Source organism: Trachypithecus francoisi, unplaced genomic scaffold, assembly GCF_009764315.1.
Source record: "Trachypithecus francoisi isolate TF-2019V2 unplaced genomic scaffold, Tfra_2.0 Lachesis_group16, whole genome shotgun sequence".
Classification (NCBI taxonomy): domain Eukaryota; kingdom Metazoa; phylum Chordata; class Mammalia; order Primates; family Cercopithecidae; genus Trachypithecus; species Trachypithecus francoisi.
Window position 1 is genome coordinate 50,986,004 of NW_022681461.1, and position 12,847 is coordinate 50,998,850.

Sequence of the window (12,847 nt, forward strand, 5' to 3'; positions counted from 1 at the left end):
TTTTCTGCATCTATTGAGATACTCATGTGGTTTTTGTCTTTGGTTCTGTTTATATGCTGGATTACATTTATTGATTTGTGAATGTTGAACCAGCCTTGCATCCCAGGGATGAAGCCCACTTGATCACGGTGGATAAGCTTTTTGATGTGCTGCTGGATCCGGTTTCATTGAGGATTTTTGCATCGATGTTCATCAGGGATATTGGTCTAAAATTCTCTTTTTTTGTTGTGTCTCTGCCAGGCTTTGGTATCAGGATGATGTTGGCCTCATAAAATGAGTTAGGGAGGATTCCCTCTTTTTCTATTGATTGGAATAATTGCAGAAAGAATGGTACCAGCTCCTCCTTGTACCTCTGATAGAATTCAGCTGTGAATCCATCTGGGACTGGACTTTTTTTGGTTGGTAAGCTATTAATTATTGCCTCAATTTCAGAGCCTGCTATTGGTCTATTCAGGGATTCAACTTCTTCCTGGTTTAGTCTTGGGAGAGTGTAAATGTCCAGGAAATTATCCATTTCTTCTAGATTTTCTAGTTGATTTGCATAGAGGTGTTTATAGTATTCTCTGATGGTAGTTTGTATTTCTTTGGGGTCGGTGGTGATATCCCCTTTATCATTGTTTATTGCGTCTATTTGATTCTTCTCTCTTTTCTTCCTTATTAGTCTTGCTAGCGGTCTGTCAATTTTGTTGATCTTTTCAAAAAACCAACTCCTGGATTCATTGATTTTTTGGAGGGTTTTTTGTGTCTCTATCTCCTTCAGTTCTGCTCTGATCTTAGTTATTTCTTGCCTTCTGCTAGCTTTTGAATGTGTTTGCTCTTGCTTCTCTAGTTCTTTTAATTGTGATGTTAGAGTGTTCATTTTTGATCTTTCCTGCTTTCTCTTGTGGGCATTTAGTGCTATAAATTTCCCTCTACACACTACTTTAAATGTGTGCCAGAGATTCTGGTATGTTGTATCATTGTTCTCGTTGGTTTCAAAGAACATCTTTATTTCTGCCTTCATTTCATTATGTACCCAGTAGTCATTCAGGAGCAGGTTGTTCAGTTTCCATGTAGTTGAGCGGTTTTGATTGAGTTTCTTAGTCCTGAGTTCTAGTTTGATTGCTCTGTGGTCTGAGAGACAGTTTGTTATAATTTCTGTTCTTTTACATTTGCTGAGGAGTGCTTTACTTCCAATTATGTGGTCAATTTTGGAATAAGTGTGATGTGGTGCTGAGAAGAATGTATATTCTGTTGATTTGGAGTGGAGAGTTCTGTAGATGTCTATTAGGTCTGCTTGCTACAGAGATGAGTTCAATTCCTGGATGTCCTTGTTAACTTTCTGTCTCGTTGATCTGTCTAATGTTGACAGTGGAGTGTTGAAGTCTCCCATTATTATTGTATGGGAGTCTAAGTCTCTTTGTAAGTCTCTAAGGACTTGCTTTATGAATCTGGGTGCTCCTGTATTGGGTGCATATATATTTAGGATAGTTAGCTCTTCCTGATGAATTGATCCCTTTACCATTATGTAATGGCCTTCTTTGTCTCTTTTGATCTTTGATGGTTTAAAGTCTGTTTTATCAGAGACTAGGATTGCAAACCCTGCTTTTTTTTGTTCTCCATTTGCTTGGTAGATCTTCCTCCATCCCTTTATTTTGAGCCTTGTATGTCTCTGCATGTGAGATGGGTCTCCTGAATACAGCAGACTGATGGGTCTTGACTCTTTATCCAGTTTGCCAGTCTGTGTCTTTTAATTGGAGCATTTGGTCCATTTACATTTAAGGTTAATATTGTTATGTGTGAACTTGATCCTGTCATTATGATATTAACTGGTTATTTTGCTCATTAGTTGATGAGTTTCTTCCTAGCCTCAATGGTCTTTACATTTTGGCATGTTTTTGCAATGGCTGGTACCGGTTGTTCCTTTCCATGTTTAGGGCTTCCTTCAGGGTCTCTTGTAAGGCAGGCCTGGTGGTGTCAAAATCTCTAAGCATTTGCTTATCTGTAAAGGATTTTTTTTTTCCTTCACTTATGAAACTTAGTTTGGCTGGATATGAAAATCTGGGTTTAAAATTCTTTTCTTTAAGAATGTTGAATATTGGCCCCCACTCTCTTCTGGCTTGTAGAGTTGCTACTGAGAGGTCTGCTGTTAGTCTGATGGGCTTCCCTTTGTGGGTAACCCGACCTTTCTCTCTGGCTGCCCTTAAGATTTTTTCCTTCATTTCAACTTTGGTGAATCTGGCAATTATGTGTCTTGGAGTTGCTCTTCTCGAGGAGTATCTTTGTGGCGTTTTCTGTATTTCCCGAATTTGAATGTTGGCCTGCCCTACTAGGTTGGGGAAGTTCTCCTGGATAATATCCTGAAGAGTGTTTTCCAACTTGGTTCCATTTCCCCCCTCACTTTCAGGCACCCCAATCAGATGTAGATTTGGTCGTTTTACATAATCCCATACTTCTTGCAGGCTTTGTTCATTTCTTTTTCTTCTTTTTTCTTTTGGTTTCTCTTCTCGTTTCATTTCATTCATTTGATCCTCAATCACTGATACTCTTTCTTCCAATTGATCGAGTTGGTTACTGAAGCTTGTGCATTTGTCACGTATTTCTCGTGTCATGGTTTTTATCTCTGTCATTTCGTTTATGGCCTTCTCTGCATTAATTATTCTAGTTATCAATTCTTCCACTCTTTTTTCAAGATTTTTAGTTTCTTTGTGCTGGGTACGTAATTCCTCCTTTAGCTCTGAGACGTTTGATGGACTGAAGCCTTCTTCTCTCATCTCGTCAAAGTCATTCTCCATCCAGCTTTGATCCGTTGCTGGCGTTGAGCTGCGTTCCTTTGGAGGGGGGATGCACTCTTATTTTTTGAATTTCCAGCTTTTCTGCCCTCCTTTTTCCCATCTTCGTGGTTTTATCTGCCTCTGGTCTTTGATGATGGTGACGTACTCTTGGGGTTTTGGTGTGGGTGTCCTTCCTGTTTGTTTGTTTTCCTTCTAACAATCAGGACCCTCAGCTGTAGGTCTGTTGGAGATTGCTTGAGGTCCACTCCAGACCCTGTTTGCCTGGGTATCAGCAGCAGAGGCTGCAGAAGATAGAATATTGCTGAACAGCGAGTGTACCTGTCTGATTCTTGCTTTGGAAGCTTCCTCTTAGGGGTGTACTCCACTGTGTGAGGTGTGGGGTGTCGGTCTGCCCCTAGTGGGGGATGTCTCCCAGTTAGGCTACTCAGGGGTCAGGGACCCACTTGAGCAGGCAATCTGTCCGTTCTCAGATCTCAACCTCCGTGTCCGGAGATCCACTGCTCTCTTCAAAGCTGTCAGACAGAGTCTGCAGAGGTTTGCATCTGCAGAGGTTTCTGCTGCTTTTGTTGTTATTGTTGTTGTTGTTGATTAGCTGTGCCCTGTCCCCAGAGGTGGAGTCTTTGAGCAGGCCTCTTTGAGCTGCTGTGAGGTCCACCCAGTTCGAGCTTCCCAGCAGCTTTGTTTGCCTACTTAAGCCTCAGCAATGGCGGGCGCCCCGCCCCCAACCTTGCTGCTGTCTTGCCGTTAGATGGCAGACTGCTGTGCTAGCAATGAGGGAGGCTCCGTGGGCGTGGGACCCTCCTGGCCAGGTGTGGGATATAATCTCCTGGTGTGCCCGTTTGCTAAGACCCTTGGTAAAGTGCAGTATTGGGGTGGGAGTCACCCGATTTGCCAGGTGTTGTGTGATTCAGTTCCCCTGGCTAAGAAAAGGGATTCCCTTCCCCCTTGCGCTTCCCAGGTGAGGCGATGCCTCGCCCTGCTTCAGCTCTCGCTGGTCAGGCTGCAGCAGCTGACCAGCACCGATTGTCCGGCACTCCCTAGTGAGATGTACCCAGTACCTCAGTTGAAAATGCAGAAGTCACCTGTCTTCTGTGTCGCTCGCACTGGGAGCTGGAGACTGGAGCTGTTCCTATTCGGCCATCTTCCCCTTTGATTTCGGCCATCTCATCAAAGTCATTCTCCGTCCAGCTTTGATCCGTTGCTGGCGATGAGCTGCCATACATTTTGTATGATTTTTTTCCCTTTTGTTAGCATATCAGTTATGTTTCTCTTTTTACTTTTTAAGTGGTTGCCCTACAGTATGCAATATATATTTACAACTAATCTATGTCTACTTGCAAACAGCACTATACCACTTCACAGGTGGTGTAAATACTTTGTAATAACAAATAATCCTAATTTTGCCTCTCATTCCTTGTATCATTGCTATCATTCATTTCACTTATACATAAGCATATATGATCATATACAAGACTACTATTAGTATTTTTTAACAAGCTGTTATCTGTTAGATCAATTAAGAATAGGAAAATAAAAGCTTTTATTTCATGTTCACTTATCCCTCCTCTGATGCCTTCCTTTCTTTATGTAGATCTGAGCTTCTGATCTCTATAATGTGCTTACTACCTAAAAAAAACTTTAAACATTTCCTGCAAGGGAAATGTACGGGTAATAAATTTTCTCAATTTTTGCTTGAGTGGCTTTTGGGGATTTTTGAAGGATCATTTTGTGGGGTACAGAATCCTAGGTTGGTAGTTTTGCTCTCTCAGCACTTTATTTCACTCTCTTCTCTTCTTGCTTGCATGTTTTCTGGTAGAAAGGTGGATGTAAAACTTATCTTTGCTTCTCTATAGGTAAGGTATCTTTCCCTCTGGCTTTTTTCAGAATTTAAAAAAATCATTGCTTTTATGTAGTTTATATTCAATATCCACTTACCTATAGGTTTTTGGCATTTATCCTACTTGGTGTTGTCTGAGCCCCCTATAACTGTGCTTTGATGTCTGACATTAATTTGGGAAAATCTCAAGATGATTTCAAATATTTCTTCGTTTTTTTCTCCCTTATTTGTCTGGAATTCCTATTATGTGTATGTTATAACTTTTGTAGTTGTTCCACAGTTCTTAGATATTCTGTTTTCTTTGCTTCATTCTTTTTCCTCTTCACCTTTTAGTTTTAGAGGTTTCCATTGAGATATCCTCAATATCAGAGATTCTTTTCTCAGTTGTGTCCAGTCTGTTAATAAGCGCATTAAAAGCATTCTTCTTTTCTGTTACCATGCTTTTCATCTGTAGCATTTATTTTTTGCAGAGGAATCTTTGATTTTTCTATCTTTCTGCTTATATTATTCATTTGTTCTTGCATATTGTCTCTATTATCTGTTATGGCCTTTACCACATTAATCATGGTTATTTTAAATTCAGAGTCTGTTCATTAATTCCAGCATCCCTGCCATATCCTTACTTGGTTCTGATACTTGCTCTGTCTCTTTAAACTATGTATTTTACCTTTTAGTCTTCCTTGTAGTTGTCTCTTGATAACCAGACATACATATTAGGTAAAAGGAAATAAAGTAAATAGGTCTTTAGTAATGTAGCGGTAAGTGGTCGAGGAGTAGAGTCATTCTATAACCCTATAATTAGGTCTCAATCTCACAGTGAGCCTAGAACTTTCACAAGTGTTTCCCAGGATTTGGCTTTTTTTCTCTTTTTCACTTCCTTAAGTGGGATAGGATGGCTAGAATAGGCTAGAGTTGCCTATTTCTCTTCACCCACTTAGAAGTCTACAGGATCTTGGAGATGGGTCTTTCTTTCCTCCAGCCTGGTTAGGTGCTGATAAAACTCTATTAGGTTAGTCTCTGTTGAATAGTTTCTTTTTTCTGATGGTAGACCTTGTTAAGAATAGAATAGAATTCTTAAGAATAGAATGCTGTTATATTTCAAAATGTTTTTCCCCTCCCCCTGCTGTGATCACAAGGTGAGTTTTTTTTTCTACTATTCACTATAAGAACTGATTGAGCTTCTGGAGCTAAAACTCATAGAGGTGTGGGGACCCTCCCTATGACTGGGTCCACCTAGGGTTTTTAATTCTCAATCTTGTCCATTCTTAGCCTCCGGCCATTCATCAACTATCATTCAGGTTTTTCTGCCCCAGCACTGGTTACTATGGTGGTTTCTGTCTGTGGGTTTCTGCTTTGGTAAGCTGTGATTGTCTCTGTAGCTGCCTGTCTGTCTCTCCAACTTTGAGAGCAGCACTTTGCTCTGTGACCTCATTTTCTTTTACAGATCTCATAACAGTTGTTGGTTTTATAGTTTGTTTAGCTTTTTAGTTGTTGTTAAGATGGAGTAGTGACTTCCAACCTCCTTACAGGCTGGACTAGAAACCTTCGCTTTCCATATTTTGAAGTATATTTTGATTTGTGTTAATTGTTAATACTTCTTTAACTACATGGTTGCTAAACTAAGTAATTTTCAGTGCTATGGAGAGCTAGCTGTTTAATGTAATCTGTGATAAATTTCCTTGGAAAGTATTATATCCTCTTATTTTAGAAAACTTTTGGATTTTTACTTTGTCTTTTCTTAAAGTGAAATTCTCCCCTGTTACTTTTAGAAGAATCATAGATTCAAGTTTGATTTGGGTTTGGCCTGGCACACCAGGAGCAGTTCTGCAGAATAACAGTCTTGTTATTCTAAACACTCTAAAACTGAAGTGGCCTCTCTCTTTGCTCCTTTTTACAGGGGACAAGCAGTGGTCATTTCAGATCAGCTAGGGCTTCTCCAAGCTCAAGTGGCTATCCTCTTTTGTTCTGATGTATACCTACTTCTTATCCTGAGGTTAACTTGGCTCCTGTTGCAGAGGAAGCTGAAGGTGGATGACAGTTTCCTTCCCTGAAATGTGCTGCCAGTCTTGTTATCCTTGGCGTTTCTAACTCTGACATGACACTCTCACCTAAATTGGCTGATACTGTTTTGTCCCTGGATGAGAATGGCAGTCTGGCTTCATTATTTTCTCCATTCTTGTGCACATGCAAATTTGCCTGTTTCTACTGCTGCTACCCAACCATATTTCTGCCTCAGCATTGGGTAATGAGTTCTCTTTTCATTTTTATTTCAGAGAAAACTTTTTCAGACCTATTGGCAGCTCTATTATAAATAAAAGCTTTAGTTCTACATTCTTTCTTCTTTTTTTCAAGTGATAATCATTTGATTCTTTTTACCTAATAAATTAATTTTGGTTTTCTGCCTCCTTTAAATTTTTCCCTAGAAAGGTACATATGCTGTAACCAATCATTTAAAATATAAGAAATGTATTTGCCTTTTTCTTTCAGTGTCGTCTTCATTTCAAAAACATATTTGGTATGAAGTACAAGGAATAATGTTAGCATCTGTGCAATATGAAACAATTAGATGAACATTGTGAATAATAGTGGGGAGAAATGGTATCTGTGCTTCTTACACATTCCCCCTAGAAAATACTGTGAAAAGTATGGTTTGCTGTATTTTAGATACTCCATAATTACCATGTAGATGTGAGTTGTTATGGTAACTGGGTTTCTCCCCTTCTATTAAATAACAGAATAAATAGTTACTTGAGATGTGACTGAATTGTCAGCTTTCAAGCTAATGTTACCCTGATTGGAAACAGTGGAGAGGTAGGAGAGAAGGAGGGAGAGAGGGAAGGAAGGAGGAAACGTTAGGGAGAGAATATTAAATTTCCAGAAAACACCTAGAAAGAGATGATTGTCATTTTACTTTAAAAAGTGTCCTCCCTCCTCTTCTTGTCACTATCTGTCAGAGGAACAGGTCTAATAGTAATTTTGTCCCAACAAGGTTACTATCGATGGAATACAGAAGCCTGTTATTTCTTGTATATAAATAATGGAATATTGAGTGGCTTTTGGGGTCTCTAACACCAGTTGCAAATGGTTTTTCTTCTGGGAATGTGGAAACAGTGTGTGTGTGTGTGATAAAGCTAAATGTGGTGGTTCAGTATTCATCTGTGTGTCTGTGTAGCAGTTGAAGTTAAATACTTTTATTTTGATAATAATGTTTACATATGGCAAGCATGAAAAATGCCTTTATAAGATTGAGGTTTTAAAATTAATAGCAAATACTTAGTTTACTTGTCAATTTTTACATGCTACTCTTCCAATCCCGTTCTAGTTTGACAATCAAAGAATGCCATCAAAGTTTGTTAGCTGATTTATAGTATTTAATGAAGGGCTCTTATAATGGGTATTTTCTTGTAGATGGAATAATCATATTCGTTAAGATCACTCAAGAGGCAGAATGCAATACCAAATTTTTCGACAAAGTATTCTGAACTGTAAATTAACTAATTAGATGGATATGTAGTCCCTTGTAGTAAAACATGTATGAGGAAACATGATTACCTTTTCATTTTCTCTCCCATCATTCCCCTACAATTGCGAATTATGTGTCTAAGCAGAACATTTCCTGTTGTGATAGTATTTCAAGTATACTTAATTAAAGCTTACATCATACAGATTTAAAAGTTTACAGAATTTCAATATATAAAAATTATAATATCTGCTTTAAAATTTTACCATGTCATTCAATATGTTTTTATCTGGAGTTAAACCTTTCCTGGCTAGAACATTTTAGACTTGCTTTTGTAAAATCTGAAAAAACCATCTTCTCAACAACTCTGTGTCTATTTAAAATAAGTTTTAAATGTTGTGTTTCCAGAATGATTAAAACTTGAACACCATAATTTTCTGCAAATACTTGCTTGTGATAGTATGATTTTCACATAACAAGGATTTGTCTTAAAGAGAATGCTACGTATTTAATTCTGTTAAACTCAGCAGGTACTTAATTGAACACTTATGTGCGAGACACTGTTATGGGTACCATGGGAGGGATTCCAGCATGAATAGAACATGACCTCTGCTCCTTAGGATTGTATGAGATTAAGATCTAAAGACAGAATCTGTGGAGTGTTGTGGGAGAGGCACATATGTACTGGAAATATGGAGATGAGAAAAATTATTTTGGTAAGTAGAAATGAGAGGAAAATGGGTCATTCAAGGCAGAGGAAGCAGTGAGTGCAAAGATCTTGTAAAGTATAAGACAAGCTTAGGAACCGGTTCATAATTCAATGCAGCCAGAATATAGGTTTTATAAAAGAGAGGAGCAAGACATCAGGTGGAGAAATTGGTTGAAAGTCTTGGCCAGCAGTGATTTCTTAAAGTAATTCTAAAAGACTTTGAACATTATACAAAAGAGTTTGGACTTTATTCTTTAATGAGCCATCAAAGGTTTTTGGAAAGTTCTGAGTTAATGTATTAATGGTAAGAGCAGAACCATTGGGGATGTGTTAGGACAAGGAAAGATTTTAAGCTGTTAAGAGATCAGTGCTCTTTTCCTTCCTGACTGTCTGAAGATAGGACGCCATCATGAATGACACTGTAACTATCCGCACTAGAAAGTTCATGACCAACCGACTACTTCAGAGGAAACAAATGGTCATTGATGTTCTTCACCCTGGGAAGGCAACAGTGCCTAAGACAGAAATTCGGGAAAAACTAGCCAAAATGTACAAGACCACACCGGATGTCATCTTCGTATTTGGATTCAGAACTCATTTTGGTGGTGGCAAGACAACTGGCTTTGGCATGATTTATGACTCCCTGGATTATGCAAAGAAAAATGAACCCAAACATAGACTTGCAAGACATGGCCTGTATGAGAAGAAAAAGACCTCAAGAAAGCAACGAAAGGAACGCAAGAACAGAATGAAGAAAGTCAGGGGGACTGCAAAGGCCAATGTTGGTGCTGGCAAAAAGTGAGCTGGAGATTGGATCACAGCCGAAGGAGTAAAGGTGCTGCTGCAGTAAAGGCTACCTGTGTCCATTTGGATTTTTCACGAGCAGATTAATAAACTAAAAACTTTCATGTGAAAAAAAAAAAAAAAAAAAAAGAGATCAGTTACTAGATCATAGTAATCTAGTCAGGAATCAGATAGGACTAAACCAAATAAAGGAAAAAGTTGGGACATATATATTAATTATTTCAGAAGTAGACTCAAGAATTGAGTCTCAAGGCAAGGGAGACTCCCAAGATAAATCAGAAATTTCAAACCTGGGTAACTGGAACATTGATAGATAATATTTGACGGGAACAGGAAAGATAAGAGGAAGGGTGGATTTTGAATGATGATGACAAAGAAGGATGCAAAGTCTAATAGATGGTGAGAGGTGAAAGTTTGAGAAGTACATGTTCTAAAACTTGTGATTTTTTTAAACTAGGTATTTTAAATTCTATTTTTATTTGGGTATAATATGAATACACTAGAGTTCTCCCATTTTATTGTCTAGTTCTATGATTTTTGGTAAGTGCACACATTCCTCCAACCAGCACTATGGTCAAGATGAGAGTAGTTCTACCACCCTCAAACATTTCCCCATGTTCCTTTGTAGTCAGCCCCTTTCACCACCTCCATCTCCTGACAACCTCAAATGACCAAGAGGACTGAACTCCAGGTCCTAGCCTATCCTCACTTCATCGGGACAAATTTTGCTTCAGCTTTTTGTCTTATATATTGGCATTTTACTTTATATTGAATTTGGGATAGGGTAGAAGAATTACATAGTTAAATGTTTGAAAATCATCATTCTTCTGTGTTACTGATAAAGCTCTTTCTGAGCTGCCTTTATCTCTTTCCTGGATTGTTGATGTGGCCTCTGAGTAGGTTTTCTTGTGTTGACCTTTGCTATCTTTAGTCTATTTTCAACAGAGCAGTCAGCATTGTCCTTTTACAATATAAATTAGATCGTTTAATTCTTTTTCTCAAAAACTTATAATGGTCCTCTCTTCAGTAAGAATAAAAGCAAGTCCTGAACAGTGCCCTAGAAGGCCCTGAATTCTCTGGGTCCCCATTAATTCACGAACTTTTTCTCTTTCTACTCTGTGTTTTGCTCATTTTGTCTATTGTATTTAGACTGGCCTCTTTTCTCTTTCTCAAACAGGTCAGTTGTGTGCCTGCCCAGGACCTTTGCCTTACCATTTTTTTAAAATTGAGGTGTCATTCACATAACATAAAACCATTTTAAAGTGTGCAATTCACTGGCATTTAGTACATATACAATGTTGTACAACTATCACCTCTATTTGGAATGTTAGTTCCGAAACATTTCATCTCTTCCAAATGAGACTGTGTCCCCATGAAGCAGCCACTTTCTATTCCCTCCTCCTTTCTTCCTGTCTCCCTTTCCCGCTCCCCCTGGCAGCTACTAATCTACCTTCTGTCTCTATGGCTTTACCTATTCTGGATATTTCATATAAGTGACATCATATAACACGTAACCATTTGTGCCTGATTTCTTTCACTTTGGCATAATGTTTTCAAGGTTCAGCCATAGTGTATCAGTACTTCATTCTTTTTATGACCGAATAATATTTCATTATATACATATTGCATATTTTATTCTTCTAGTTTTCCATTGATGGACATTTGGATTGTTTCTACCTTTTGGCTATTGTGAAAGTGCTGCTATGAACACTGATGTACATGGATTTGTTTGAATACCTGTTTTCAATTGTTTTGGGTATATACCTAGGTGTGGAATTGCTCAGTCATATGGTATTTCTATGTTTAACTTTCTGAGGAACTACTAAAGTGTTTTCCATACCAGCTGAACCATTTTTTATTCCCACTAGCACTTACTTTGGTCTTTACATCCTCACCTCCTCCAAGTTTTTGCCCATACTTTACCTTCTCTACAAGATCTACTTTAACCACCCTATTTAACTCTGTAACCTGCTCCTATCCCTGCCCTCACCTCATTAACATTCTTCCCTCCCATGTATATATTCCTATTGTGGTCTCTTCTTTCGGCACATGTGTAATGTTTCATTATAACTCACTGCCTCTTACGCATGGAAACTTGTCTTTTACTCTTACCTAAGCCATAGGAACGTGCATCTCAATTCTCCATCAGATAGCTGTCATTGCAAGAGTATGTGTAGTTACTTATATAAAAAATAAATTTCACACATTCATTAAAACTGAGTGATACAGTGGTTGAGAACCCTACTTTATCATCTGCTGAATAACTAGGTTGCAACTTCATGATTTGAACTTATTTTGTTGGTTGGATTTTTTTCAAAGGCTTCTCACAAGTATAGCAAATTGGACATAATTGTCATACTTTATAAATGCTAATTGAATTTATTTTTCACCCTACCAACATTAACCTAAAATATAGGCGATATGGATTACTATACAGTATATTAAATTGAAATAGCATTCTAAAATATGTTTTTGTTAAAAATGGTCAGGGGAGTCCTTTTAGCTTGTGACACAATGGCCATTTAAGGGCATGACTTTCTTCAAGCTGTTTCTCTAAAGTCTCTCTTCATCAAGAGAAAAAGCAAAAGCAAGAAAGTGCATTTTTAAAGAGATTTGTGCACAGCTGACTCCATAGAACACTAAAACTAGGGTATAATCCCATAAAACATGGGGAGTTCAGGCTGACGTCTAGGCTGAAGCATTCTACTGTGCTCCTGTACCCACCTTCAGCTATGGTTGAAGCAGCAGGAAGAGGATTACCTTTAACCTTGAGTTTATAACCTCCTTTTAAATAGGTTTCCTGGCATGAATATTTTCATGTTTAGAGGCTGAACATTTGATTTGCTCATTTTCATTTACATTTTTTTCCATAATCCTTTCCTTTTTAAAACTCAAGTTTAAAAAGCAATTGTGAGACCATTGTCTTCCCCGCAAATTGCTCTTTCGCCAATTTACTGAGGCTAAGGGTATTCTCAGTAGTACAATGATATCTGTGGGTTATTTGGCAAAATTTTAAAAATATTTTAAGCTTGTAAAGTAAAAGAGAAACGTTTTGGTTGTGGTGATTGAGTATTGTTTCTGTTAAATCCACGTGTCAAAATAGGACTTGAAGATAATTATTATATTTTATGAAAAGGGAACAGAACTGACAGGAAAAAAGTTAAAGAAAACTGCCCACATTTTGGAGATAAAGAGCAGAGCCAAAACCTGATCAACGCCTTCCCAACTGGAAATAGAACCTAGGTTGTATTTTGCCACCTGAA

General features: G+C 38.1%; 2 protein-coding genes across 11 annotated transcripts in view; both read left to right on the plus strand.

The window, feature by feature from the left end:
• The window catches only part of FOCAD (focadhesin), a 326,657-nt gene that overhangs the window by 221,859 nt on the left and 91,951 nt on the right, over positions 1–12,847 (plus strand). The window lies entirely within an intron of this gene.
• Positions 9,151–9,713, plus strand: LOC117098638 (40S ribosomal protein S24-like). The gene has a single exon (XM_033237468.1). The coding sequence runs from the start codon at positions 9,190–9,192 to the stop codon at positions 9,580–9,582; it is 393 nt and encodes a 130-aa protein (XP_033093359.1). The 5' UTR covers positions 9,151–9,189; the 3' UTR covers positions 9,583–9,713.